This window comes from Aaosphaeria arxii (genome assembly GCF_010015735.1).
Source record: "Aaosphaeria arxii CBS 175.79 unplaced genomic scaffold BU24scaffold_4, whole genome shotgun sequence".
Classification (NCBI taxonomy): Eukaryota; Fungi; Ascomycota; class Dothideomycetes; order Pleosporales; genus Aaosphaeria; species Aaosphaeria arxii.
In genome coordinates this window covers 1,543,880-1,570,657 of record NW_022983477.1, presented here as the reverse complement: position 1 = coordinate 1,570,657, position 26,778 = coordinate 1,543,880, and the positions used below count along the sequence as shown (strand labels likewise).

Here is a 26,778-nt window from a genome sequence, read left to right as displayed (position 1 = left end):
TGCGAATAAGCGCGGCGACCGTGCCGCAATTGCGAGAACTACATTTGAGGTCACGGACCAACTAATACAATACAATGTCACCTCCAGCCTGTCCCGCACAGGAAATGCTTTACCTAAAGGACTCACAAACCTCGCCGCATGTTCCCTCTTTCTACCGTCTCGTCCCGAGGCGGCGCTTCCCTCCCTTCCTTCCGCGCGGGTCTCCATTTCCCACTTGCTGCGACCGCAGGGTCGATTACCCGTACCCTATGCAGTGCACTAGCCCGTGAAAGACCCGTTGAATACTATCGTTATGGTATGGATTCGGTTCCTTCGTTTCCCTTTCTCTAGCCATTTATCGGGGATGCGGCACGGAAACATTGCCATTTCACATGGTGCAAGCCGTCTGAAAGTATCTCTACGGCCGACGTCATGACGATATGCCTGCCGAATGGAGCTTGATACCTTATCCCTCCTCCAAAGGGGTTTTGCCATTGCGGCACGCATTGTGACAGCGAGCAGGTCGGCCAATCAGCTGTAAACGGTGTATCAGGGCGTAAGAGTGTCCCTCGGTTAGACCATAGTCACCAACACCCATCACCATAATTACGTTCAGCGTCCTTGAAACACGGGGGCGAAGAAACAAAGTCCATAAGGCAAGGAAGCGTGGGATGGGTGATGGGGATGGGGGAGTTGTGTCCGGTTCACCGATCAGATGCGGCGCTCAGACTGTCGTGCTGTGCATGAGTCAAGTATCGAGGGGGAAATGGTGAGACCTAACTGGTCCTCTGCCAGATTTTAGGTTTACCGTTCATCAACGGTCTGTGCGCGGAAGTAATGTGTGCCAGCTGAGTGCTGGGCTGCTGGCCATGGATGGTTCGGACGTCCGCTGGAGATCTGATCGGTGAGCACAGGATTATTGGGGAGCTTTTGGCCGCAAGAAGAGCGGTGGAGGACGTGTCTACACTGGGTAAACGCTCGACGCCTCCCAGTGATCGTGCTCACAATATGGGTCTCTTTACCTACGTTCATGACCCGGTTTTGGTCAAGTCAGATGATTGTCTTAATGAGGTGTGGACGGTGGCTCCATTACGCCGCCTAGGATATACTATCTGCAAGTGTTGGAACGCGCATTCTGCTTGCATGTCAGGGTGTGTTAGTCTGAACAGGGCTTTGCTTATCGTCTCTGCAACTCGAGATGGAAACGGAGTAGTGTATCGGAAGGCCGCAGTGACGTGTCTGACGCGCGCGTGCGTCCATCGTGCTGGTACGTCTCCTTAGAATTGGTGGAACGGTGACAAAGAGCCTTGAAGTTACCGGTGTGAACACGTTCGAAACACAGCAATTCAGAGAGATCAAGATGCTGAATGCCCTAGTAGGTGATACCGATAAATGCCATAAGCATTACCAGCATCAAGGCAATGTCGATGTATCGTAGTAGGTTTAGGTCCACAACCAGGGCCTCCCGACAGCCAGCTGCACGTTCCAATTCCCTCACAGGGCTGTGGGATCAGTACCAAACATTCCCGGTGCAAGGGATCCCGCGGGGGTTGGCTGTCAGCTCGCGGAGCCGGGAGCGCCTCACGTTCGGGACGGAAAGGCATGAGTCCAGTAGACGGCTACAGCTGCAAAGAATGGCAATACACTGCTCAAACACCGCTTACAATGCCACGCCCTGCCCCTGCATGCAAATTGAGGGTTACTCTAAGTCTTCATGAATGCCGTATTTGCAATCTAATTCGTGTCACCATTACTTGTTCACAGACAGGTCATGCGGTGCGGCAATACATCCTCGCAGAGCGCTCACTGATGCCCGAGTTCATGATTCATACTGGTCATCTCTGTATTGCCATTGCATGTATTTGTAGACGAGAAAGAGATGGAAAAATCTCTATCTCTGACAAGCATCCTACAATGATCAACTCGAAGGAGAGGACGACATGCTGCGCTGCCTTCCGGTACAGAGTACGACCTGTGCTCCGTTGAACAACCACCTATGCCGGCAGCCACCCCTGATGCCGGCCGTCCACATCTGCGGGCCGAAGTCTAGACACAGCGCTTCGCTTACGATAAACTTTTGACGAGGTGATCTCGGACCGTATTGGTCATTTCAAATTGGCCATGTCACAGTCAAACGAGGTTGACATGCTCTCACGATCCGAGGTATGGTTAGCAGGATATGCACGTAATGCTGCACAACAGCAGGCTAGACAGCACGCAAGTGTTAGAGCCTCCCCTCTCTTAATGTGCAGGGTACTCCGTACTCCGTATATAATAGCCATGTGAAAGTTTAGCATGTCATCAAATAGTGGCCTGATAGTCTGTGTGTAACGATGAGATTCTAATCCTAGTTATCTCCTTACAGTGCTTCTCGTGAAATGGTCGATAGACAGAGTGCGGTGGGAGTGCATTCGCATTCCCGGTCGACCGATACGTCGATCGTCGCCCACAAGCAAGATTGATGAATGTTTCCGTGCGGGTTGATGTTGGATTTCAGCCCACCCCTCCCCTCCCAACGCACGTCTCAGCCCTTGTCTCTCCGTCCGTGCGCTCCTGCAGGTTGCAGGTTGCAGGTTGCATGTTGGGGAAGATCACTGATCCCGCTTCCCCACCTTGGCGATTCATCCCAATCAGTTAAAGTAGGTAGGTCGTTTGTCCAACCGATATGTCACTGAGCGGGGGGAAGGACGGAGTTGGGAGGGGCCGCACATCCGAACGTTTTCGAGGAAGATGTTCGGCAGAACAGATACGAGGGACAAAAGTCAGATAGAACAAAGCCACGACTTCTGAGTTCGTGACTTCTGGAGAGGGCGATGGATTAAACCCGCCAGACCTTGGAATTTTCAGCACGACATCGCTGCACGATGGATGGCAAGCACGCAGAGTTTGAGATAGAAGTGTGCAGGCGAAGGGATCTGGTCATGATTGGCTATCAAAATGTGCCTGGAGGTCGACGTTGCAGCAATCTCGTGCGTGTTGATCCAGCCTTGCTGGCCTTCTTGTTGGATGCTGGGTGCACTTCGGTAATCCGCATGTCTGCTGCCGGGGTAGAAGAGACTCTCACAATCCAACAGTGCAAACGCCAAGGGTCAGTTCTTGAAAAGCAATGCAGCGATGAAGGACGATCCGCTAGTGCTGTCGATGGTAGCATCACTCAGTGGGACCTTGGGTGATATATTGACTCATGATAGAAACATCGATAAACCTTTATAAGTGAGCACTTGTAGGAAGAAGAAAATCCCTAATCCATGATGGTGTGCTAGGTCAATCCCTACTCTCCAGCACATCCAGGTAACTACCCTCGTGTCGTGAACCTCTCAATGTACAAGAAAAGGACAGCAACCTCTAGCAATCTTCTTCGGCTTTGTCAAGCCGAAGTTCTCGAAGAAACATTGTATAGCGTTACTTCGTACTTCTCACAATCATACCCACTCCACTCCCCAAACCTTGTCCGAAACCCCTCTTCAATTGACTCATGCCAAATTGATACACCCAGCAGCTGGGAACGTCCCTCCATCGGAAGGGATATATGAACAGGGCGTCTTAGCTGACGCTGGAATAAACCTTAAGGAGAACAGTGCATTACTGACGAGGGCAAGTCGCACCGCCTAGGCTTTCTCGCCGATCCAGAGCCTAGTCAGCATGTCACTTCTTGATGCTGTGATTCCCGCTTCGAGAGTAAGCTGCATTACGCCAGAAACCTTACTTCAATGTTACGCGGGCGTTCCAGTGTCACAATCCATGAGAGCGGACAGGATTTATTTCCCTAGTCGGGTGCCTCCGAGGGACGCGTGTCATTTGCGGTGACGGGGATGGAAGGGAGGAGGGTTGTCATACATGGTGTACTGGAAGGTATCGGAGTGTGTGGCATTAGAGCGACATGTGAGGGGCCATGGATGTCATGCATGGGGGTCGTTTTGGGGTGCAGAACTCGAGAATTGCACGCAAAAAAATGTACAATTGGATACAGACCGCCATATTCCAGACTATGCGTCTATCTGGGCTTCCAGGCCATGGGCAGGGGGCAAGGCATTTTCATCTTGTCATGCCACCTCTGCTTGATTGGATTAGCTTGGTTGCGATCGCGATCCTGGATTTTCAGGGCACGAGAATGGAGTAAGGCCAAGCGTCCAAAAGCAGCTATGCAAGCAGAATGAGAACGTTTATCAGAGCAGGCGTACATGAGAATGCTTGAGTCAGGCTGAGCTTGTAATCGGTGTGATTATGTTGCTTTGCTGCCTGCGGAACCAATTTGGTCAAGGTGCTTCAGATGCATGGGGTTGATGCATTGTGATTTTGAGTTATCCGTTCATGTCTCTCGGCATACTTGCATTGCTAGTGGTAACACAAGGGAATAATTATAAAACTACGGTAAGAACGAACAAAGGCATGATTACCCGAAATTTGAAGAACCGCAGGGGCCTGAGTAGTTAGAGGAACAGAAAGTAGGATATGTAAGTAATGGGAGGAATGTCGATTACAAGGAGAATTGCTGGTTGAAGGGTTAAAGTCTGGTATCTCGATATTGTAGGAGAAATCGACATATTCAACGAAGCCTCAACCTTGCTATTCACCATGCGAAAGGAGACGAAAGTCCCATCTTCATGTAATGGTTGACTTATTAGTGTGATAGTACTCGTAAACCTCATATCTCTCTATATTCGACTGCTTCACAATGCTCCTTACATAGCCATCTGAACTTGGATAGAGATGATTCTTTGTCTAAGTAGCATTATCTCCAGATCGTCACTGGGCTTCTTTCACTGCCCCGTTCAACATCCCCTTCGCAATGAACTGACACATATACTCATCCTCCTCATCAACCTCAAAATCAAACCTCGTAACATCCTCCTTATACGGCCACAAGTACTCGCTCGTCACCCTGCACCCATTCAATTAGCAAGCCCTTCAGCCAAACCCACAAAGGCACGTGGAACCCCTACCTATGATGCTCATCACTCTTCTGATACTCCTCCAACCCCTGCCTGTCCCTATGAAAACTCAAAAGCGCGATCTCGAACCCTTTGCTCCGCTCGATGGGATCTGTGATCGAGGGCCCGCCGACGATGAGTCGGTTGTCCTGCACACAGGGTAGGGATTTCAAAAGTTTGAGTTCGGAGACGAATTTTTGTTTGTGGGCCTGTGTGACCGAGGGGAGAAATTTGAAGAGGACTGGCGTGCGTAGTGTTAGATTTGGGGATGTGGATGGATGATAGAGGGGGAACAGTACCGATGTGGACGACGGTCATGTTGGTCTAGGATCTGAGGGTAAGATGTAGAGTTCTCGTAACTAGCGTTATTGGGAATAAAACAAATTTGCTTCAATTGCGAAAAAATATTGAATTGTTTGGAACTTTGGATTTTTCATTGATAATGGGGATATTATAAAATATTTGGTATTCGAAGATTTGAAGGTTGAGTGGACCTACGCGGAGCATATCCGTTTAATGAACGGCGTAGTCCGCATCGGCCCTTTCACTCTTCACACTAATTATCCGTTTATCTCCAAAAAGCTTCGTAAGAAGTGGAATGTGGCTACTCGTGCTGTTCATCTGCTAGGGATAGTATGTTTTTTAGTTTTCCGATCGCGCTCGTTAGGAAATTACTCTGCAAATCATTTATCGTAATCTCGCCTTCATCGAGGTACGATGTTAGAGACGGAGAAGCCTAGGAATTCTGGACGGAAATTTGCTTTCAGAGAAGACCCTGATCCAATGAGCAATCAGTGCCTTGAATTTATGTAAATTGTCCTTTTATTTTTGTTATTGCAACATATCGACTTCGCTCGCTCTCGTGATAAGATCTCGTGTCTTCGATTTTGACGGAATTCTATGACACTAAACCTGAGGATTAAGAGGGATTCAGGCAAATCAAGGAGACATAATGACGAATTTGTTAAGTACGATAAGAGTTTGCATGTTGCTATATTCTAATCGGCTTCATGCTCTCCCAGTACTACCAGTGATGCCCCCATCCACCACAACCTTCTGCCCCGTTATATACCTTGCCTCATCAGAAACAAGAAACAACGCAGCATTAGCAACATCCCATGCATCGCCCATTATTCCCATCGGCACCTGTCCATTTCTCGAATCCTTGAACTCCTCGTAATTCCTCCCATACCTATCAGCCAAGCTCTTCGTATACGGCGTGTCCATCAGGCCCGGCACCACCGTATTCAGCCGCACCCCCTTCTCCGCATACATGACAGCCGTAGCTTTCACGAACTGCATGATCGCAGCTTTGGCAGTGTTGTACGCGATCTGTGGTTTTCCGAGATATCGCATACCAGCGATGCTGGAAACACAGACAATAGCGCCGCCGCCGCTCTGCTTTTCCATGATCGGAAGCACGTGGTGGCATGCGAGGTAGACGCTCTTGAGATTGATATCCATCTGCGCGTCCCATATTGATTCGGCCATGGTTGCCGGACAGCCCGGCTGCGACTGTCCGACGTTGGTGAGCAGAATGTCGATGCGGCCGTGTTTCGCAATGCATGCGTCCACGAGAGCTTTTACGGAATCTGAATCTGTAGCATCGGTGGCGACGACATCGCAGATGCCGCCTTCGTCGTGGATTGTCTGTTGCGTTTTGGAAGTGGATTCGATGGTGCGATTCCCGCCGAAGATTATTGCGCCTTGTCGTGCGAAGAGCACTGCGCATGCGGCTCCTATGCCCCAGCCTTCGCTGCCAGATTGGCCAAGGCCAATGACAAGAGCGACTTTGTTTTTTAAATCAAGCATGACGATGGATTATGTGTGGAAAGAGTGGCTCAACTGGAGGAAATGTGAGTTGAGTGGTCCAATGACGGAGAAGATTCGATCTGAAGATGATGGACAACATTCCGATCAAGCTGAGTGAAATACCTTGACTTCTAGTACCCAAACGCGTGCCACCATCCAAATTCTGAAGATATTCGGACTCTTCCGTCGAAGAAACTAAGAATCCGGGAGGAGACTAAATGATCGACGGCTAGCAAGCCTCGGCTACAAGTTGTCGACGGACGAACCCCGTATCATCGAAGAACCAAACAGCGAGCTCCAATTAATAAATGGCCTTCGTCGCAATCCACCAAACATATCACATCACCAAAAGGCCGAACACCATCAAATTAAAAATATTCACACTTTGAAACCATCAGATCATGGCAGAGCAGCAGAATCACCCCAATTCCGACTATGATCTCGATACGCCAATCCCGACGTCCGCGTCTGGACTTCGACAAGGTCTCACGTCCTACGGAGATGCGCATTTTTCGTTGTTCTTGAGAAAAGTGTTTATCAAAGCACTTGGATATAGCGAAGATGCATTATCGCGGCCAATAATCGGAATCGTTAATACATACTCCAGCTTCAACCCGTGCCATGCCAATATCCCGCAGCTGATCGAAGCTGTGAAAAGAGGGGTCCAATTGAATGGAGGGTTGGCGATCGACTTTCCCACTATAAGTATCCATGAAAGCTTCTCGAGTCCTACGAGCATGTTTCTGAGGAACCTGATGAGTATGGATACCGAAGAGATGGTCAAGGCTCAACCTTGCGACGCTGTCGTGCTCATTGGAGGTAATTGCTCCTCACCAACTAGCATTGATCACTTCAAACTCACGGGTATTAGGATGCGACAAGACAACTCCGGCGCAATTAATGGGAGGTATTTCAGCCAACAAGCCTATAGTGCATTTGGTGACCGGCCCAATGATGCCTGGAAGTCACAAAGGAGTCCGCATTGGTGCCTGTACTGACTGCAGAAACAATTGGGCGAGTTTCCGCGCTGGAACCATTGATCTGGAGGACATATCTGCCATCAATGAAGAGTTGGCACCAACGGTGAGTAACCACAAGTAATGATTTCAGATCACCCCACTGACATGATCTAGGCTGGAACGTGCGGCGTCATGGGAACTGCAAGTACTATGGCTTGTATCCTGGCAGCTTTGGGCATGATGCCATTCAAAGGAGCAACTGCGCCGGCCGTATCGTCAGCTCGTCTTAGGATCGCTGAGGAGACTGGAAAGCTTGCAGTGCAGGCAGCCGCTACAAAGCTGAAGCCGCAGCAATTGCTGACTAGGGAGTCTTTCCTCAATGCTATCACGGTTCTTCAGGCCATAGGGGGTTCAACTAACGCTGTTGTGCATTTGCTCGCCATTATCGGAAGACATCCCGACATCGCAGGCACCATAACGCTAGACACGATTGATGAAATCGGCCGGAAAACGCCTCTTCTGGTAGATTTGAAACCGAGTGGACAAAATTATATGAACGATTTCCATAATTCCGGTGGCATGTTAGCCTTACTGCGCAGACTCAAGCCTTTACTGCATCTCAATGCAATGACGGTGTCCGGCCGAACTCTGGGTGAGGAGATTGAATCAACACCACTCATCCCCGTTCCCCAGGATAGCCCGACGATGTGCATTCAGCCCTTCGAGAAACCACTTTACGATGCATCGTCCCTAGTAGTGCTGCGTGGAAATCTTGCCCCCGGCAGTGCAGTCATGAAGGCAAGTGCTTCCAAGGACCGCCGGCTACTACGCCACAAAGGTCGTGCTGTGGTCTTCGCAAATTCCGCGGATCTCGCCATGAGAATCGATGACCCAAACCTAGAGGTTGAGGCAGACAGCATATTAGTGCTTCAGAACATTGGGCCTGTAGGAAATCCAGGCATGCCAGAGGCGGGGTTGATTCCAATTCCTCGCAAGCTTGCAGAGAAGGGTGTGCAGGATATGCTGCGGCTTTCAGACGGAAGAATGAGCGGTACTGCTGGAGGTACCATTTGCTTGCACATATCACCAGAGTCGGCCGATCCAGACTCAGTTTTAGGGATAGTGAGGACTGGAGACATCATCGAATGCGATGTTGAGCAGCGATTACTGCACCTCGAACTTTCGGACGAGGAGATCCAAAAAAGAATAGAGTCAAGGAAGCAAGAATCCGGACCGATCGGAAAAGCAGCGCAACAAAACACGAGAGGCTATCGCGGTTTGTACATGCGGTCGGTGAACCAAGCACACGAAGGTGCAGACTTCGATTTCCTAACAGCTGCTGGTCCTTCGTAGCGCCATAATAAGCTTAGAGATACCAGAATAATTTAGGGAATGAAGTCGTCAAATAGATTCCGCATGATGTCGTCCACATTGATTGAGTCGCTGAAGCCGTATTGGTCAACAGGGTTAAACAAAAAGGTATCATTCGCAAGCATTCCCGGTGCAATGCTAGGCGGCGTTGCTAAAGATGGAATAAAACCCAGACCTGCATCACCACCAGTGGTTAAGATATCAACTGGGGCTTGCGTGTATGGTATGCTTGCGGTCGAAGATGAGGCATTCGGATTGGCCTCCTCTCCCTCTCGGCTGCCCCGATGATTGACTTGTGGGGTGCCCAAATTTTTGATTCCTTGAACGGTTGACCTGCCTAGCTCATCTAGGATTTCGCGGCAGCGCTTTGCGCCCGACCAATGTTCCCCACTAGCACTTATTAGACTCAGGCTTAGACTTAAATCGCTCATTACGACGTCGAGCTTTGTCTTTGGTGCTAAATCCGGTACAACTCTAAGACAGTACAGCATTGTAATGGTACTGAACACGATGCCGTGCAAGGTAATCCAGTCATGTACGAGCATGTCTTGCCTGTATAGCTGACCATACAGTTGAATGCTTCGGCATGCAACTTCGTGGCAAGCAGTCAATGAAGCGGAAGATGGCGTAGGTATGGCGGGACTTGGTCGAAGGAGGAGCATCTTGACCGATAGGTATCGCAGCTCACACACAATGCGGATAAATTGGTGGTGATTGGATTGGGGGATTTCTGCCACCCATTCATCGAGCTGCCTCAGCATATCTTGATTCCATGCATGTATATCGGTAATCGGCAGGTAGGCGTAGGGCGGGGCCTGGCGTACAATACTGTTCGCCACATACTTGATCTCAGAGTTAAGTTTTGTCAGTTTGAAGAGGTGTATTGAGAACGAAATAGCCCCTGTTGCTTCTTCATTGGGAGCAGAAACTCCGACCAGATCATGATCGTCTATGTTCTGCGGGAACTTTAACCCTGTCAGCTACTATACAATGAGTGTACATTGGAAATTGCTTACGCGTAGCTCACAAGCTTCGTCTCTTAGACCGATAGGACGACCCATCATGGTTGCAATTGTTCGATCCAAAGCAAGGACAGTCCAAAAGACTCGGGTCCTCATTTCCTGTGTAAGGAGGGATATGCCGGATGACGTTGTTATGTCTCGTTGCAAGCCTAGATCCAGCAAGCAAGCGATGCATTGGTAGTTCACATACCATACATTTACCCGCATAAATGGACTGTGCAGGGTGAAGATAAGCAGGAGAAGCAGACATTGCAGCCCGGACAAAGAGTTCTCTATGCTGAGCTCATCGAAATATTGCAATGCGGATAGGCAATACGATTCTCCGGGAACATGGAATCTAGCCCGAGAAGATACGATACTCGAGGAAATGGCTAGAACGATATATACCTGGAACAAAATAGGTTTATCCATGTCACTGTACCCATCATTGTGCTCGTAAATCTGATCCAGGGCAAGGAAGAAGGAAGGTTCATGGAGAATGGGATACTGCGGATGTATGATATCAAAGTAGACTCTACTGAGCTGTAGTGCAGTATGTTTCTCTGGAAGAGGCAATGGCCCTCGAGCCGCTTTAACCAGTTCGTTGATTATCGATGGAGAGAAAGAACTGGAGGGATCATTGATGCGTTCCGGCTCATTGCTGTTTCTTAAAGTACGACTAAGCATGGCTCGAGCGAGAAAGTGACCGCTCGAGGGACCAACATATCTTTGATCCGAATTACTTCCCACTGCGACAAAGCCGATTTCATGGACTCGCTCGTCAGGGGCGCGGCCAATGGGTGCTGGGGGGTTCGCTTGTGGAATATTGGTGCTTAGATTATCCACAGGAACACTCATCTGGGTGTCTCGTACAACCGAGATGCATTGTTCGCTGTTGTTGGCGTCAAGAGAGGGAGTATCTGTTGACAAATCGACATCTGGGAGGCGCTCTCGAATGATTGACTCAAGCCACGTGACTCTTCTCTCTAATCGTGAAACATTATCATCACGAGGAGCATCGCGAAGTCGTAAACTTTCTCCGTCCAAACATGCAACTGAAGCCTTGTGGCAATTGCTACATGTCGGGAATTGAGCATCGCACTGTTCATTGGTGGAGATCTTTGTTAGTCAACCATTGGAGGTTATGCACGGGACAATTCTTACGCGTATCTTCCGCCTCTGGCATCGTGAGCATGCTAGCCGGAGGCGTGGATTTCTTCTCGACTCTCTTTGATTCCTCTCGGGCATTTCCCGTTAATTATGTCGTGTGACGAAGATGAAGAGCGGGGTTTCCGTTACCTGCAAAAGTTATCGCAGCCCTAGCAAATTAGCAGGTTGGTCCGTCATCCTATTAGAGCACGCGCTAAAATCAGCATGCGGGAAAACTCCGACTGCCTTTCGGTATATGTAAATAATCAATCATCTATTTCTTCGCCTTAGGAGCAGATACTAAATCATTACTCTTTTTCTTTTTCAAAATGGCGGGAATTGCACCAGATACGAAATTTTATGTTGATGCTCAGGACGCTGAACGCTTCGTCGAGTCCGTCCTCGTTGGCAATGGTGTCCCTGCAGCCCATGCCAGCGTCGTTGCGCGATGCCTGGTAGCAGCTGATCTGCGAGGCGTCGACACACATGGGATGAACCGGATACCATCCTACATGGAGCGAATACGACAAGGAGTACTCGATGCCAAAGCTACGCCAGAATTGAAGCAAGTCACTCCTGTAGTCGCGCAAGTCGACGCAAAAAATGCCTTCGGCTTCCTCGCTGCAGACATCGGCATGGCTGCAGCGATCGAGTCGGCGAAACTCTACGGTATTGGCATGACAAGCATCTTGCACTCGAACCACTTTGGAATGAGCGCTTGGGTGGTTCAGAAGGCGTTGGACGCTGATATGATGAGTCTGGTGTTTACCAATTCAAGTCCTGCGCTCCCTCCGTGGGGCGGCAAGAGTATGCTGTTGGGTGTCTCGCCGCTCGCTTGTGGAGCGCCTGGTAAAGACAACCCGTTCATCCTAGATATGGCCCCGTCAATTGCTGCAAGAGGCAAAATCTACAAAGCAAAGAGAAGAGGCGAAAAGATCCCCTCAGATTGGGCGTTAGATAAGGATGGAAATGCCACAGATGATCCCGCAGCCGCTTTGGATGGTGGTGTAATGCTACCTATGGGCGGTCCGAAGGGCTCAGGGCTGGCTGTTATGATGGACGTGTTCTCTGGCGTCCTCTCTGGATCCGCTTTCGCTGGAAACGTAACTGGTCCCTACGATCCGTCGAAACCATCGAATGTTGGGCATTTTCTGGTCGCCATCAAGCCTGACTTGTTCATGAGTCTCGATGATTTCAGAGAAAGGATGCAGTATCTGTATGATCGAGTAGTGGGTGCAGACAAGGCCGCGGGTGTTGATCGAATATATTTCCCCGGCGAGCTGGAACAATTGCAACAGCAAGAAAGGGAGAAAACAGGGATCCCTCTAGTTCAAGCCGAAATCGATGCTCTAAACGCAGAAGCAAACAAGGTCGGGGCGAAGCCGTTGGTCATCAAGAACCCGTCATAGATTTAGATAACACGTGTAATATGGAGAATTTTGTATGATCGGAACATAAAATGGGTATTCAGAATCTAAATCATCGTTAAAGAAAGAAATCGCTCTATGCTGCTCCCTCATCAAAACAACTCAAAAAGGTCCTGTTTCCGTCCTTTTTGGATCCATTTTTCTATTGCTTCGCCCTCCATCATCCGATGTACGTAGCATTCTCCAATATACCTATACCTGCCTCCTTGGGGTCTCAGAAGGTAAGGTACTTTTCCTCCGAACAGCACAGCAACAATGTCTCCTTCTCTCATCGTTTCAGGCCCGATTCCCATGAGCCCACTACGACTCACAAAGAAGCGTCTGTCCACGCAAGCATGGACAAATGCCTCGTGATAACGCCCAGAATCGGCACTGTTCACCGTCGACCATTTAGGACGGCGGTTGATTTGAAGTTTAGTCGACAGAAGGTTGGGAGAATGTTTTGAAAACCAGTGCGCTGCATCTGGTAAGAAGCAAATGTCTTCGGAGACTGGCATGTGCCTGTTGTTAAGCCCCGCGGTGAGCGTATTTACGAATACTTCTTCGATAGCCTGGTCTTTGTATGGATCGGAGGGGATGCTTGAGCAATGCTCAAACAAAGCCCAGGCGGCTTTGATGAAATCAATTTCTTCCTGATAAGTCACGTAGCCAAAACCATAGCTCATCAGCCTGTCACCGTAGGCTATGACACTGTCGACTTCAATGCCTTGCAGGACTAGTGCGTCGGGGTTCGCGCTTACTCCAATTGAAAGGGGCTGGTTGTCGTCTGCATTGTATACGTTTGGATGTCTCGAGCTCACCATTTCGTTCGTAACCTTCTCGTGTCGCCAATCGGGAACCCATGATGGCCAGTCTACTTTGAGCGTCGAACCCCCAGCATGGGAAAGGACCTCAAGGTTTCCATGCTCGATGATCAGAAATTTGGCCATGTCTCGATACACGTCGACCAGTGCTTTCGTGTAATCGGGTCGAACCAACTCATGAAATCCCTTCTCTGAGACATTGTTCATTTCTGCAGCAAGACCGAAGGTTGCATAGATCTTGTCTACCGGGTTCGTTGCTTGTCGTGTCCGGAATTCTCTGATCAACTTCAATAGTGGAATCTCATGTTTTGGCCAGGAGCAAAGGTCCCATATGGATGCAGCCTTCGAGATAGGCAGGTAGTCCTTGAGTTCGGGCATCTGATATCTCACGACTGCTGGCATCCCGTAGCCCTTCGCTTCAAACCAGACCGCAGCCTGCCCAATCGCTGCCCACTCGATCTCCCAATTACCAACCAGAACAGTCGCCCGATTAGCGAGGACAGCCTCCTGTGCGACCCATACCCGCTCAAACCACGGGTTCGTGAAGAAATCGCGCAAGTAATCCCACTCTTTCGCATCTGGGGCAGGAAACCCGTAGGCCATATTTCGGTGTTTGGAGTCTTCCGTCGGGTTCATCGCAGCGAGTTTGTTCTCACCATTTTCCATGTGCCTCAAAGCTTGCGCTATGAACGAGAGGCAAATGGGCATCATCCCATACATCCCCAAATAAAAGTAGAACCTGCTCTGCGACTCGACGGGTGCTTTAGTCTGCGGTACGGCAGTCTTCGCCCTAACTTCCTGATGCTGAAGCGACTGTTTGTTCTCTTTCCCGAGCCAGATCATGACTTTGTAGGCTTGCGAATATATCCTGCCCATGATGGCAACTTGGCTTGCTCGTTCGGCGAAATCCTCTTGGTTAATGCAGAGCGCGTCAACCCACACTAACAGCTCCTCGGCATGCGTTTCGCGCCCGCTGTACTCGTTGCGATTCTTTGCGAAACCTCCCCAAGCATTCTTGGTCGAGTGGAGTGGGTGGTCTCTCGGCCATTGAACGTTTGCGTCCCATCCGGGAAGTTTGCGCAAATGCACAAGTGCGTCGGCTAGGTTTTGTGTCACGGGTACCTCTATGCCATTGCAGATGATGGGAGTTGCACTAAGCTGTGTGCCCCAGACGTACGAGAGAGCATCGAATTCTGGTGCATCTTCCAGGTCTAATATCGTAAGGAAAGCGCATTCTATGGGTTCGGTGGGGAACCCTGGTCGGATGGATAGGAGGCGAATGGACGAGCGTCCCAGGGGTTCGTAGCCCTTTGCGCGCCACTTTTCGATGGCTATTGCATCAGGCATTGTAGCCTAGATGTCGTTGAAAGATACTATCTCAGACAATTAGATATATAGGGATTGAAGCAACATATTGTTGGATTTCAGAATGCTTAGTCCGACAGCTTACGGCGAAACAATCGTGGCTGTGTGTAGCTGCGGCAAGTAAGATTAGGTGTAACCTGGTAGGTATCGCCTAACCCTTCATTGAGCGAAACCCTTACATGTAAGTTATACTTTACAACTACTCCGCACATTCGATTTATTCAACATTCAAATAAAAAAAAGGTAGTTGTAAGTTTTATCATTCCTCGTTGCCAGCACGCAAAATTCAACTGATGTTATCGCGGAACCCGTCCACTATTCTGCTGGCTTTCGACCGTACACAACGTACAGCCAAATGAAAAGCCTCCCACGCTCCCAACTCCTAGCTTGAGCATGCAAATCTTCAATGGCGCTCTTGACCTCTCCCTCCTCCTCGGCCTTGCCAATCCCCTGCTGCAATTTGGCCAATGCTGATGGCAACATTTGGCTAATGACCCCTCTGCCTAACTCAGCGAATTGCTTCTCTGCATCCGTCATGCCCTCCCATACTCCCCACGGATACATATATCGTCGAACCTTGATGTCTACCAAACCCGCATCGGCAAACATCTGAGGCAGACGCCAGCCAATGAGAGGATCGAGCCCCTTTCTCCTCAGAAGTTTTTGGAAAGTGACGTTCCATGCCGGGTCATTGAGATACTGGTCTGCCGGATGTGACTTCGACTTTACCTGGGCCAAAGTGAGGTCGTGAGGGGCCAAAAGGGTTGGAGTAGTGACGTCGTCCGGAACACGATGTACAACGTTTTCTAGATCGTGAAATTCGACCCAGCCGCCCGGCTTCACCATAGAAACACAACGTTGCAAGTGCCCCTTCCAATCAGTCAAGCCCATGATCAACAACCGTGAGAAGACGTAGTCAAACGAAGCTGGTTTGAACCGATCATCTGGATTTGGCGGGTCGGTCAGGGTCGCAATATTCTCAATCACGTATTCGATGTTGGGTAACTTTGGCCTCAATTCCGGCACTGGGGAGAGATCGACTCCGTATATTTGAGCCGCAGGGAACTCTGATGCCATCGCGTGCGTAAGAAAACCAGTACCGCAGCCGATGTCAATGGTTTTGCGCACTATTTCCTTGTCTAGAGGTGCAAAGAAATCGGTTCCTCCTTGGTTGACGCGGAGACACTCTGCTTGCGACTCCAGTCTATGATGCTCGATGTTACTGTGAAGAGGTCAACATAGGCAAAATCTCAGGAGGGAGCTGCAGCCGGGTTCCCTGCTGTAACAAGAACATTCTATTTGGTCATGTTGCAGTCAATCAACTAACTTACTCATTGGGCAACGAGTATGCCGCCTTCGTACTATGGTATTTTCTTTCAACCTCATTGGCTGCCGTGGGGGATATTGCGCCAGGGCTCATCTTGAAAGGATTCTGTTTACTTATCAGCGTGATTGCTATAATAGATCATGCTCTGGACATGAAGTCGACTTGCATGATACAGAGTACAGAGGAGACCGCGAGTATCTTTACTTACTATTGTAGATGGTTTGAGGTTGATATTCACGATCTACAATACTGAAGATTCAATCGATTAGAAGACCTGCACATCACATTTATAACTATCATAGTCGCTTACATACAGTACAGAAAGTCTATTAGCCTCTGCTCTTCAGTCGTGGCGTACAACCAGACAGCTGTGGAGCCTCGCTTAACGCTTTTCCCAGCAAGCATCCTCTTAGGATGGCCAAGTTAACATATCGTACAACTAGTATTAGCGAAACCAAGAGCCATGGTGAGCTGAGATTACGAGACAGACACCGCACGATTCCGTAAAAGACATACGGAAGGCCAATAGGGCAGGAAATTTGCCGAACGGAATTTATCTGTCCGCTTCTGAGTCGGTATTTATCTGCGATCTAGACTCACGATCTGCAGTTATCAATGAACAAAAGGGAAAAGGATCATGTGCTAGTGCGGTAGCCGCGGCATACACAGTTGTTCTAATACGACCTAAGCAGATGCGCAAGATACCTGCCGAAACCTGATGTAGCATTTAATGAGGAATCATCATCCACCAAGCTGATAACTACCGCGTAGGACTCGGCCTTCCCGATGGTTCGTTTTCCCACCTGGGCGTACATCATTCGGATCTTCAAAGCTTACACAGCTGAAAGTAATTCGAACACATTGACCATCGCGAGTACGTTCAGTACATGCGCGATCTTAAAAGACTGACTGAAGACATATCAGTATCTTTGATTTGCTGTCCACCATGCAGACTCTAATAATAGGATATACAGTACAACTTTGCCCCTAGCCAGATGCGGCTTAGCGAATAATCCCAAATGTAAGGTATCTGAGGTGAACATAGGATTAATGTAACTCCGTAGGTACTTGAACGACACACGAGAAGAATGGTGAAACGTTAAGTAGCTATGAACCCAATATCAATGATGTCAAGTTCGATGTCAATGTAAACGAAGCAAGAGTTATGTTACATGACATGATCGGATTCGGCCCCCAACTTCTGCGACACGCGAAACGTGGCTGAGTCGCGTTTCTCCCATTGCACCGCCGCTGACCTCGATGACATTAAAGATGACCATCAGCCAACTACCATCTCTCAAGAGACGGTTCTTGGACCTCTATCGTAAATCCCATATAATCACGTGCCATGATGATACCCACTTCAATAACAGATAATATAAAGAAAGATCTGCAATTACGGAACTTCAGTGAGTCGCGTGCAACGAGATACCTAATTTGTACCCATGCTGACGATTCCATAATATAGCTATCTACGGACAATGGTACATCATCCCAATAGACCACCACCTTATTCCTAGTATGAAAACTAACATGACGATCCCAAAGGCTCGGCATACTCGGAATCGCCATCCTCTGGCTATCTGAAGCCTCCTGGCTCTTCCACCCCTCGTTCCCAAGCTACGCGCACATAACCTTCTTCTACATCTTCAAAACCCTCATGATCCTCCTGTACGCCCCCCATCCCACCCCCTCACACTCCCTCCAACTCACCATCTCCCACAGATTCTACCCCCTCGCGATCCTCACCCTAGAAGCACCACACCTCGTCCCCCGAAACCCCTTCACCTACCTCTCCGTAGCATCATGGTTCGCCCTCCCGCTCTGCTACATCTTCACGAATTCGTCCTTCATGAGCACCTTCCAATTCCCCGCGGCGTTTGAGATCGTGCTCTTGCTGCCCACCCCTTGGATCCTCGGCCTCGCGATCACGCTGTGCGTGTCGCGGATGCCGGGCACCATAGTGAGGGGGATACTGTACGCTTTCTACGCGCTGGACATGGGCATCTGGACGCAGGACGTTGGGTTCTTGTCCACGGCGGAGTGGCATGCGGGTCGGGATGGGTCGTTGGGGCTCACGTGGGTTGGGAGGAGCGTCTGGGGTGTGGGGTCTTCGGTGGTTGTGTCGGGGGTGTTTGCGGGGGCGGCGGTGATGTACGTGGTCGCGACGGTGAGGCTCCAGGGGTGGGTGGGGAGTAGGGTGCTGGGGGGTAGTGGGGTGGAGCCTATGGCGTTGATGAGGTTGAGGGAGGGGCCGCTGTATCAGTCTGTGGAGGATGAGACGGAGGGGAGGATTAGGCTTGTTTGATGGGGACTGTGAATGGGGATGATATACGAATGCGTTTGTATGGGTTGTTGCGGATATACCTTAGATACCATTGCTAGATTATTACAAGAGCTCACTTGTCTCCGTTCCCGCCGCCAGGTAATTCGGTCATCCCTACATGAGTCAGTCAGTCATTGATAATTCTCATCAGAACCGCACCCTTCTCCCCTCAAAAGAATCACAAAAGGGGAAGATAGAACGCTCAAACTCACAGCCCTCAATATCCTCATCAACCGTAACCGGCACCTGACACTCATTCTTGACCTTGGGCGCCAACTCCGTCAGTAGCGTACAGTTCCTCAGATAACACCTATTATCCATCGACTGCTGCAAGCTGTCGCCCTCCCACCCAAACACATAGTCTCCATGCTGGCCGAACCCCGTCGCGTCGCCCGTCGACAGGACGAAAGGTTGCGATCCGTCCTCAGGCCAGTCCGCGGGGTCGTTGAACGGCGTCGTGTCCCACATGACCTGCGATAATAACTCATCAGCAAACCACATCTCCCCGTTCAGGCAACAGTATGCTCATGTTCGACTTACCTCCAGCATGACCTGCGGAATCTTGATAGGATGGCTACTCGGGCACGTCCCATTAACAACACTAAACGACGTCGGCCCTCCGACAGGATGAGCGACGTGGTCCCTATGATTCGGCGAGTCGAGGTTCTTTCCGTCCCAGCACAGGGGGAAGATGATGTTGGAGCGGATGCCGCCGGCGCAGGGCTGCGTCGGGAAGTGGTCGGTGTCGTACTTGGGATCCATGCAGGGGCTGGAGAGGGCGCCGCCAAAGTCAGGCGCCGTGTAGCAGCGGTAGCATTGCTGCATCTTGCGGCCTAGGTTTTCCGAGGTGCGGCGCGTGGCGTCGCCGGTTAGCATTCGGAAGCCCTTTGAAGATGGGAATTAGTGTTAGCTGGATGTGGAGGATATGGGGGAGTAGGAGGAGGCGTACGGGCTTGAAGGCTGTCGTGAGGCCTTTGCCGGGACTGGTGTAGTATACTGTCAACCCGGCATTATCGTAGTCGTTGAACTGGTTGGCGATCTGGGGAACGCGTTTGTAGCTTCCATTCCTCGCTTTGAAGTACAAGTTTGCGGTCCAGTAGTTCGAGAGGTCTTGTTTGAAGTGGCAAGTCGTGCAATTGGCGAGCTGGGCGATGTCGGAATATGGCATCGATGGCGTGAATGCATTCTATCAACGTCGTCATCAGTGCGAGAATTCAATGAGAAAGAGTCAGGAAGTCTCACGCCTCCAACGATCTGATGCATATGAGTTGATGGATTCAAGCCTGGGTTCACCAAACTGCAACATTTGTCAATTCAAACGTTCCCCTATGTATACAGTTGATGAATTCATACGGATCCAGACGCTCAACTACAACCTAAACAACCCATTAGCAAACATCGAAGTTCAATCGAGACCAATTCATAATACCTGCGAGCAACCAAACCTCAGCATCGCCCCTTGCCCTCTCATGCCCCCACCTCTCAACATCGGTTCATCGAGCTCGACACCCGTCTTCTGCGCGAAGACACCTCCCGCAAATACCACGAATCCAAGTATACCGGCGGTCGTGAACATTTTTGTCGTTCGATCACGCAAAAAGGATATCTCCTAGACAAAAAAAAAGCGCAAAAGAATCGATGAAAAGCTACCGCACAATTCACCCCCGCGGTACTCACTCCCATCTTATCAGTCCGCCACCACGAACACCGCACCATAGATGAACTCGCCTCGGCGTCCCACATTCGCATAGATGAACACTATACGCGACCTTGGGTCGATGAGCGTACCGGTCAGTGCGAAACATGTACTATGTTTTTCTCATCGGTATTTCGCTGGTCGTCAAATTGCCGAATAGAGGGCGGACGGTCCGTGGGGCGTGATCTCGAATGGGAATCCTGGTCGGATTTAGATTGCTAGCATAGCCGTAGAGATGGATCGCAGATATTTGGGCTGGGAAAACGGGTTGAGGTAGATTGAGTTCCTGGGTGGTGGATGCGTGAGAGGAATGAAGGGAAAGATGGTTTTGTGGTTGATTATTGTATGTAGTTGTATGGAAGGCCGATACTATAGGTGAGGTACCTACCTGATGTCCTATGCACAGACGGTTACGTGATTGGTCAATTGGGTCTTTCGCACAGATGTTGGGGGCTTGGTCTACGACCGAGGATCACCCACGCACACGCACACGTGAAATATTACATGGGAGAGGGTGATGGTGATTGGAATAATGCCATTGATTCTTAGGTATTGAGCTTTGGCTATGAATGCCAATTCTAGTATGATAGAAGTAGATTATGCAGGGGCTAGCCTTACATTTGTTGTTTAAAGGATGTAAAGAAATAGATTAGTGATTGTAGAGCGGGGAGAGAATTGAAGTAGAGTATTATATTAAGATTTGAGCTAAGATCAGAGCGCAAGCTAATCCTATGCTAGCTATGGTCGTCCCCTTGGAGCATCCACCTTTTATTCACGGGAGCTGTCCATCATGCTTGCGACTTTTATGGAGAGTGGGTTGATTTACAACTTCTCGGGAACCTTCTCACCAGTTGCGACGGGGCCCTTCTCGGCGGCAACGCTGAGACGCCTCTCAAGATCCTCGGCCTGGGCGGCGGAACCGATCTGACCAGTGGGGAGCAAGTTGAGCTTGTCCTCGTTCTTGTCCATGGTGCGGTAAGTGATGTAGAATACAACACCAGTAACGAAGGAGATGATGGCAACACTTCCGTAGTTCCAGACGAGATGGGGGTCGAGGGTCAAGGGAGTGAAGGCCTGGGCAAGGGCAGCAGAGAAGGCAGTGGTGAAGCACTGAACACCCTGGACCAAAGACCTCATGCTCTTGGGTGCCTTGGTGAAAGCGTACTCGAGGGTAGTGACAGAGGCGAAAATCTCAGAGATAGCGACGAGAATGTAGATGCCAATGACAGCCCAAACGTTGATGGGCGACTTGTAGTCTGGGTCCTGGGTGTCGTAGTATCCAGAGGTCTTGTAGACGTAGTACTGAAGAACGGCAGCGTAGACCATGGAGAGAGCACCACAGATGAAACCAGCGGTGATCTTCTTGATGGGGCTGAAGTTGATACCACGCTTACGGAGGAAGGGGTAGACAAGAGTATCCATGACTGAATCGACTGTTAGAAGATATACCATATATGGTGGAGAAGAACAACTTACTGGGAACAAGGATGATGATGGCAATGGGGTCGAAGTTGGAGAGCAAGTCATTGGGAATACCGTGGAGAGCCATGGTAGAGCACATCTGGGTCAAGTTGGAATCCATCTGCCTGTAGGCCAACCAGAAAATGGGAACCCAGAAGAAGACACTGCAAGCACCGAAACCACGAGCGACCTCATCAACCCAAGCATCGTCGAAGGTGTACCACTTGGGCTTGTTAGCTCCAAGAGTGGAGGGCTTGACAGAGTTCCAGAGGTTGCCGCTGGTCCAGTTCTTGTAGGTGGCGACAGGGTTGACAGAGAAACCCTTGCCGAGAGCGCTGAACAACAACTTGAAGGCGGGGCCAAGGACGTTGCCAGCAGGGGGGCTGAGGATGTAGGTCTTCTTGCAGAAGAAAAGAACAGGGAAGCAGAGGAGGAAGAAAGCGGTGGGGAGGAGGTAAGCGAGGTAGAAACCAACGTATCGCTCGGCGTACACCATGCCCAACTGACCAGCCAAAGCACCAAGGTTGATGAAGAGGTAGAACCAGTTGTAGATACGGGTGATGGTGACAGCGGGGTCAACGATGACACGCTCTCCGTTCCTCTCCTCGACACGCATCTTCTCCTGAGGAACCTGCTCGGCAATGAGGGGGGAGATGTTGGGCTTGAAAGTTCCCGTTCCAAGACCCATGACGATCAAACCAACGATGAATGCACCGAGAGCGCTGTTGGGATTGGCCAAAACAGAGGGAGCGGAGGAAGCAACGAGGATGACGTGACCGATTTCAGCGATAATGACGGAGTAGACGATGGTCTTGAAACGTCCCAAGTAAGTATCGGCAATCCAGGCACCAAGGAGAGGGCAGACGTAAACCCAGAAAGCATTGAAGGTGGTCAAACTGAAGGCGACCTGCTTTCCGAGACCGAGAGCTCCCGGCTGAGCATCGGCATCGTCAGGGTTGAGGGCAGCTCCAGTAGGAGTCGTTCTCGGCTTGGCGATGTAGTTGGAGTAGACAGCGGTGGTACCATAGTAGGACATACGCTCGACAAGCTCGACGAAGGCGATGGTGTAGATCCTCCAGGGAATGGCGGCGGGGACCCTGGGGAGAGTGCGGAGCTCCTCCTCGGTGGGGAGAGACTCATCGTCGAGGTAGCTGTCCTGGAGAGTGGCCTTGCCCTCGGAGTGAAGGTAGGCAGGAGGAACGGCCTGGTGCTGCTCTGGGTGCTTGCGCTGGGGGTCGCCAGAGTGGTCGAGGGCAGTGGGGTCCAAGCCAACGGCCTGCTGCAATGGAAGTTAGCGATCTGGTGATAGGATATGAGGTTAGATATTGGAGAACATACAACAACGTCGTCGTCACCGATAGGCATCTTGTATGCTTGCTTGCTTCTACTGCAAGAAGAAAAGATGGACGAAGGTCCGGGTCGAAGAAAGAATGGGAGGGGGGTTAGAAAGAGTGGTGGAGAGCGACACAGAAAAGAAAAGAAAGTAGACGGAGGGAGAGGGGAGGGAGTATTAATATAGAGATGTGAAGTATAATGAAGGGAAGAGAGGGTGTTGAGTGTATACCTACCTAGGTACACACAGACAGACAGATACGATACGGTGGGTGGTGGCACGGTGGTGGGTGGTGGGAAACGAAAGTGACTTCCACCTTTGGTATGGTACCGTTGGTGATGAGCTGCAATGGGCCCCAATGGACCCCCCGTAGTTCCCGTTTATGCCGTTAGAATGGAATCAATCATTTGACATGAACGTGAACATGAATTGTTTAGCGCCCTGATCTCTCTCGTAGCCTCGTAGGTTTGGTGGTTTGGTATGATACTCCGTACTGGCCGTACTGTGTGTCAACTGCGTCTACTGTATTCGTTATGGTCTGGCCCGCCCCCAGTTTGCCCCAATCGGGAAGGAGCCTTCCACCCTTCGTACCTCTCCCTCACCAATTAACCCCCCTCCAAAGCCTCAAACCACTACAACCTCTCATCTCTCATCTCCCACGTTAGATGTCTCCACCAACCTGCCTCGTCTACGCCGTCTACGCCGTCCGCTAACCCACAACCATCATCGTCTCTCGTCTACTTATCTATGCAGAAGGTCGATGAATTTCCCCCAGCGATCTCTCTTGCCACTTTCGATGGAGACGCCATGCACTTTCGGGTATCAACACCGAGATGCGCCCCCGGTAGCCAAGATCTAGACTAAACACTTAAGCTCCACAACAACGACAAGCAACCTCAAGACCGACGAGGCCAACAAGGGGAAACCAACAAGCCTCGACAAGATGCCTCGGGCCTGCATCGTACAAGGGGGCGCATTCGCAAATTCCAGCGATAAGGGCCAGAAGAAGCTTTGCACATCATCTCCTGGCAGAAGGACAAGGGCGAGATTCCAAGATACAGGTCGTTAGATCAAGAAACACAAGACAATCAAGACTTCTTTTCCCTGTGCTGTGTGGCTGCGGAAGGCTGTTGCGGCGCTTGCAAGATGACGGAGTGGGCTGGATGGCCATCCTTGGGAACGCTACGATATACCGACCAGTATTCCGTGCTAAACATTTGATATGACCTGCTCTCTACCCATTGGCCACCGGGCCCGGATGTCGCAATCGCAACTGCAATATCAGTGCGATTCCATTGGGACGCCACCAGGATTCCAACACGATTTCTGCGTGGGTATCGGCAAATGGTTACTGATGGTCCTTCGACAATCCCGCCCACTTATTCGCCTTCTCACAGCGACTCAGACTTCGCTGTAGACGGGAAACCTTACCACTGGAAAAGAATAGGCTCCAAACATGTGAGTCTGAGGCGAAGAGGGACGCTTTGCGAATTGCACAAGAGCGATTCCCCTCCACTATCAGGTTGGTTTCGCGCAATTCCCAATGAGGCAGGAGCCTGGAAAATACGAAGATTTGGGGTGCCTTTGGGGTCTTGGGGTTTCTTGGCCTAGACCATGGCGCCGATTCTCAAGCCAACAGAAGCACTTTGAACAAGACGGGGACTAACGCCTGCTACGCTTAATTTTCATTAACCTTCACGACAAATGATGCCAAACTTCCATTCCGTCGGCACCAAGACTCCAGGAGGGCGGTTGTGTACCCAACATTGGATGCATCGCGGGAATCCTCGATTTTGGTGGCTGGGCGTTATCAGCGCACTTTCGCCCCAATTAAATCAGACCATGGTGAAAAATCTTCGAAATTCCACATGTTCGAGAGACAATCCGAACCATGAAGATAACAGCGTTGTGGTTGACCGTTACGAGCGGTACAATGTCGGTTTGGAGGTGTTGTAGCACATTTTACAACACGACAACCATCGCGAAGCCAAGACCAGCAGTGAAACGAACCAATTCGCATTCTTCCATTATTGCGATGGTCAATTATTATTACTTACCAGGAACGTCTCTCGGCCGTCCCGATAGAATTCTTTTTACAAATGGGCACATGTGCGTACCCAATCCGAGACACGCACCCTGACAATCCCAGCTGGCAACTCGCATCGTGGACCTTGCACATGTCGCGTGTGCTCTACTGTGCGGTGCCTGTCAGCCTGTACCCTCGGTTGGGCCATGCCCATGCCAGACCCTTTGTCCTGGTAATCGGATTTCACGGCCAATACTTAGAACAAGGCCAAACACATCTCATGCTATGCTCATCCAAAGTCGTCTGTTGTGATATTCAACGGTTCTGACGCAAGAACAGCTAGAAAAAAAAAAATCTGCGTTGCACTGTTCACTACAACGAGATTCTCTGAGTGCGCGCACGGCACGAATAGAGAACAATCTCGGTGGCTGCGATGAGCAATGCAAATCTCTTTGACTCAGCTATTAGAAAAGTCGCATAGTACAAGTACACAGTACATGGAGCTTCGACGCTTTCGCCTGCCACCACAGCTTGTTGCTGTCTTTCTACACAGTGTCGCTGTGCCACTAGTTACTGTGTACTGATTTTATCTCACGGCGTCCAATCGCGCTGTTTCCTTTCTACAAACCCCAGAACGCCTTGCCACTAGTAATAGCCGATGTCACCCCTTGCTCGCCCCTTTTACTCACTAACTGAATCACGCCTACTGCTCAACTTCCTCTCGTTCATGAACTTGTAAGGAATGGCCACTGTGCCGTATTCAACCATTCAACCACGCGCTTGCTATTTAAGTTCCATACTACAGATTACAGCACATGGCTACCTACCTAGACAGTCTTAGACTATTCCCAAGGACAAGGCTGCCCGTGGCTAGAGCAGCTAATTCCCGTATTGTCACGGAGAACACATTGAATCATCTGTTCAATTCCACTGTGTCTCCACCATGAATGTTGACCCTCAAATAATCCACCGCCTATTTGATATATTTATTGTCATTATCTTCGGCATGTCATCCGCGCCGACCACAGGGTTCTCGTATGGTCAGAATTAAGGTTATCTGACAAACGGATTTCCTCGTACAATGCAGAGGATACGAACATACGAACCCAAAACATCGCTTCCAAACCGGCCGGTGGCCTGGAAACATACAATTTCGCCCCTCTATCCAATAATCCTTTATCACGTCTTTCCAACAGATTCGGTCATAGACTCATAGCCTCATATCTATTGCTCAACAACAACTCGATAGACATAGGCCTTTCTATCTACCATACCCACTTGTTTCCAGGTCCATCAGGCCATGCATACCTACAGTCTACATGTCGAAAAGACCGTGCTTTACAAAGTCGAACTATCCGACTACAATACACAATTTCAAGTAGGCCCAAGCTCTGCATTCTTATTGATCATCACCTCCGTCCCCCGACAATTTCTAATCGGTATTCCTCTTTCGCATTTGACAACATTTTGCATCAACTTCACTGTCCGCCCCTGTTATCTCCTTACTCGGGGCTCATCTTGAGTGTTTCAGGCAACTTTCCATAAATTTCAATTCAAGTTACTATGAGATGCCTGAATCAATACTCACTTTGACAACCGAGCAATCCCCCGGAGTGAGCTTCGCTTCAATTACCTTTCCGCCACTACCCAGAGGAATATTATCCAATCTAATAGGTACATCAGCCGGCGTTATCCGTTATACTTCCAATACCGAACCCCACAATCCCCTATTCCTTCTTACTCGGCACCGTCCGACGCTTTAAAGCCTGGTATACCGCACTCCGGATTTGCTAGCACTAGACTGCGAGGGGT

The 26,778-nt window shown here is 50.1% G+C and overlaps 12 protein-coding genes across 12 annotated transcripts; 5 read left to right on the top strand and 7 right to left on the bottom strand.

The window, feature by feature from the left end:
- Window positions 1–2,671: 2,671 nt before the first annotated feature.
- Window positions 2,672–3,152, top strand: BU24DRAFT_450434 (uncharacterized protein; the record flags this gene model as incomplete). Its single annotated transcript, XM_033531026.1, has 1 exon — window positions 2,672–3,152. Exon 1 carries the CDS (start codon window positions 2,844–2,846, stop codon window positions 3,150–3,152), a length of 309 nt encoding a protein of 102 aa, XP_033384112.1. The 5' UTR covers window positions 2,672–2,843.
- Window positions 3,153–3,166: 14 nt separating this feature from the next.
- Window positions 3,167–3,928, top strand: BU24DRAFT_422089 (uncharacterized protein). The gene has a single exon (XM_033527894.1). It carries the CDS (start codon window positions 3,300–3,302, stop codon window positions 3,510–3,512), a length of 213 nt encoding a protein of 70 aa, XP_033384111.1. The 5' UTR covers window positions 3,167–3,299; the 3' UTR covers window positions 3,513–3,928.
- A 797-nt stretch (window positions 3,929–4,725) lies between these two features.
- BU24DRAFT_491980 (stress responsive A/B barrel domain-containing protein) lies at window positions 4,726–5,228 on the bottom strand (the record flags this gene model as incomplete). The annotated part of the gene is made up of 3 exons (XM_033533862.1): window positions 4,726–4,861; window positions 4,923–5,151; window positions 5,210–5,228. 3 exons carry the CDS (start codon window positions 5,226–5,228, stop codon window positions 4,726–4,728), a joined length of 384 nt encoding a protein of 127 aa, XP_033384110.1.
- A 498-nt stretch (window positions 5,229–5,726) lies between these two features.
- On the bottom strand, window positions 5,727–7,172 carry BU24DRAFT_184956 (NAD(P)-binding protein). The gene has a single exon (XM_033521658.1). The coding sequence runs from the start codon at window positions 6,720–6,722 to the stop codon at window positions 5,919–5,921; it is 804 nt and encodes a 267-aa protein (XP_033384109.1). The 5' UTR covers window positions 6,723–7,172; the 3' UTR covers window positions 5,727–5,918.
- Window positions 7,062–9,063, top strand: BU24DRAFT_422086 (dihydroxy-acid and 6-phosphogluconate dehydratase). Its single transcript, XM_033527893.1, has 3 exons — window positions 7,062–7,541; window positions 7,594–7,805; window positions 7,856–9,063. The coding sequence occupies exons 1-3, from the start codon at window positions 7,124–7,126 to the stop codon at window positions 9,032–9,034; spliced, it is 1,809 nt and encodes a 602-aa protein (XP_033384108.1). The 5' UTR covers window positions 7,062–7,123; the 3' UTR covers window positions 9,035–9,063.
- Window positions 9,064–9,066: 3 nt separating this feature from the next.
- BU24DRAFT_461999 (uncharacterized protein) lies at window positions 9,067–10,911 on the bottom strand (the record flags this gene model as incomplete). The annotated part of the gene is made up of 2 exons (XM_033531947.1): window positions 9,067–10,017; window positions 10,069–10,911. The coding sequence occupies 2 exons, from the start codon at window positions 10,909–10,911 to the stop codon at window positions 9,067–9,069; spliced, it is 1,794 nt and encodes a 597-aa protein (XP_033384107.1).
- Window positions 10,912–11,500: 589 nt separating this feature from the next.
- Window positions 11,501–12,668, top strand: BU24DRAFT_422084 (malate dehydrogenase). Its single transcript, XM_033527892.1, has one exon. It carries the CDS (start codon window positions 11,532–11,534, stop codon window positions 12,609–12,611), a length of 1,080 nt encoding a protein of 359 aa, XP_033384106.1. The 5' UTR covers window positions 11,501–11,531; the 3' UTR covers window positions 12,612–12,668.
- Window positions 12,669–12,685: 17 nt separating this feature from the next.
- Window positions 12,686–14,802, bottom strand: BU24DRAFT_422083 (uncharacterized protein). The gene has a single exon (XM_033527891.1). It carries the CDS (start codon window positions 14,777–14,779, stop codon window positions 12,722–12,724), a length of 2,058 nt encoding a protein of 685 aa, XP_033384105.1. The 5' UTR covers window positions 14,780–14,802; the 3' UTR covers window positions 12,686–12,721.
- Window positions 14,803–15,112: 310 nt separating this feature from the next.
- BU24DRAFT_450427 (S-adenosyl-L-methionine-dependent methyltransferase) lies at window positions 15,113–16,589 on the bottom strand (the record flags this gene model as incomplete). Its single annotated transcript, XM_033531025.1, has 4 exons — window positions 15,113–16,019; window positions 16,129–16,252; window positions 16,333–16,365; window positions 16,562–16,589. 4 exons carry the CDS (start codon window positions 16,587–16,589, stop codon window positions 15,113–15,115), a joined length of 1,092 nt encoding a protein of 363 aa, XP_033384104.1.
- A 622-nt stretch (window positions 16,590–17,211) lies between these two features.
- BU24DRAFT_491973 (uncharacterized protein) lies at window positions 17,212–18,520 on the top strand. Its single transcript, XM_033533861.1, has 4 exons — window positions 17,212–17,533; window positions 17,593–17,606; window positions 17,671–17,795; window positions 17,850–18,520. The coding sequence occupies exons 1-4, from the start codon at window positions 17,473–17,475 to the stop codon at window positions 18,430–18,432; spliced, it is 783 nt and encodes a 260-aa protein (XP_033384103.1). The 5' UTR covers window positions 17,212–17,472; the 3' UTR covers window positions 18,433–18,520.
- On the bottom strand, window positions 18,472–20,490 carry BU24DRAFT_422081 (uncharacterized protein). The gene is made up of 7 exons (XM_033527890.1): window positions 19,880–20,490; window positions 19,804–19,826; window positions 19,693–19,747; window positions 19,400–19,636; window positions 18,991–19,335; window positions 18,663–18,921; window positions 18,472–18,564 (listed from the first exon to the last, which is right to left on the bottom strand). Exons 1-7 carry the CDS (start codon window positions 20,024–20,026, stop codon window positions 18,524–18,526), a joined length of 1,107 nt encoding a protein of 368 aa, XP_033384102.1. The 5' UTR covers window positions 20,027–20,490; the 3' UTR covers window positions 18,472–18,523.
- Window positions 20,491–20,854: 364 nt separating this feature from the next.
- Window positions 20,855–23,206, bottom strand: BU24DRAFT_369652 (peptide transporter PTR2-A). The gene is made up of 3 exons (XM_033524405.1): window positions 22,946–23,206; window positions 21,623–22,886; window positions 20,855–21,570 (listed from the first exon to the last, which is right to left on the bottom strand). The coding sequence occupies exons 1-3, from the start codon at window positions 22,970–22,972 to the stop codon at window positions 20,969–20,971; spliced, it is 1,893 nt and encodes a 630-aa protein (XP_033384101.1). The 5' UTR covers window positions 22,973–23,206; the 3' UTR covers window positions 20,855–20,968.
- Between the last annotated feature and the right edge of the window lie 3,572 nt (window positions 23,207–26,778).

What these genes read in the sequence shown, in the direction of transcription:
- BU24DRAFT_369652 (XM_033524405.1), bottom strand. Translation starts at nt 22,972, where the DNA reads ATGCCTATCGGTGACGACGACGTTGTT. An exon ending in TCGGTGACGACGACGTTGTT is followed by an intron (nt 22,887 to 22,945) that starts GTATGTTCTCCA and finishes CTTCCATTGCAG; the next exon opens with CAGGCCGTTGGCTTGGACCC. An exon ending in CATCATCATCCTTGTTCCCA is followed by an intron (nt 21,571 to 21,622) that starts GTAAGTTGTTCT and finishes CAGTCGATTCAG; the next exon opens with TCATGGATACTCTTGTCTAC.
- BU24DRAFT_422086 (XM_033527893.1), top strand. Translation starts at nt 7,124, where the DNA reads ATGGCAGAGCAGCAGAATCACCCCAATTCCGACTATGATCTCGATACG. An exon ending in CGCTGTCGTGCTCATTGGAG is followed by an intron (nt 7,542 to 7,593) that starts GTAATTGCTCCT and finishes CACGGGTATTAG; the next exon opens with GATGCGACAAGACAACTCCG. An exon ending in ATGAAGAGTTGGCACCAACG is followed by an intron (nt 7,806 to 7,855) that starts GTGAGTAACCAC and finishes GACATGATCTAG; the next exon opens with GCTGGAACGTGCGGCGTCAT.
- BU24DRAFT_184956 (XM_033521658.1), bottom strand. Translation starts at nt 6,722, where the DNA reads ATGCTTGATTTAAAAAACAAAGTCGCTCTTGTCATTGGCCTTGGCCAA.
- BU24DRAFT_422089 (XM_033527894.1), top strand. Translation starts at nt 3,300, where the DNA reads ATGTACAAGAAAAGGACAGCAACCTCTAGCAATCTTCTTCGGCTTTGT.
- BU24DRAFT_422084 (XM_033527892.1), top strand. Translation starts at nt 11,532, where the DNA reads ATGGCGGGAATTGCACCAGATACGAAATTTTATGTTGATGCTCAGGAC.
- BU24DRAFT_422081 (XM_033527890.1), bottom strand. Translation starts at nt 20,026, where the DNA reads ATGTTCACGACCGCCGGTATACTTGGATTCGTGGTATTTGCGGGAGGT. An exon ending in TGAGGTTTGGTTGCTCGCAG is followed by an intron (nt 19,827 to 19,879) that starts GTATTATGAATT and finishes TGGGTTGTTTAG; the next exon opens with GTTGTAGTTGAGCGTCTGGA. An exon ending in TTCCGCAGGTCATGCTGGAG is followed by an intron (nt 18,922 to 18,990) that starts GTAAGTCGAACA and finishes TTATTATCGCAG; the next exon opens with GTCATGTGGGACACGACGCC.
- BU24DRAFT_422083 (XM_033527891.1), bottom strand. Translation starts at nt 14,779, where the DNA reads ATGCCTGATGCAATAGCCATCGAAAAGTGGCGCGCAAAGGGCTACGAA.
- BU24DRAFT_491973 (XM_033533861.1), top strand. Translation starts at nt 17,473, where the DNA reads ATGATGATACCCACTTCAATAACAGATAATATAAAGAAAGATCTGCAA. An exon ending in AAAACCCTCATGATCCTCCT is followed by an intron (nt 17,796 to 17,849) that starts GTACGCCCCCCA and finishes CATCTCCCACAG; the next exon opens with ATTCTACCCCCTCGCGATCC.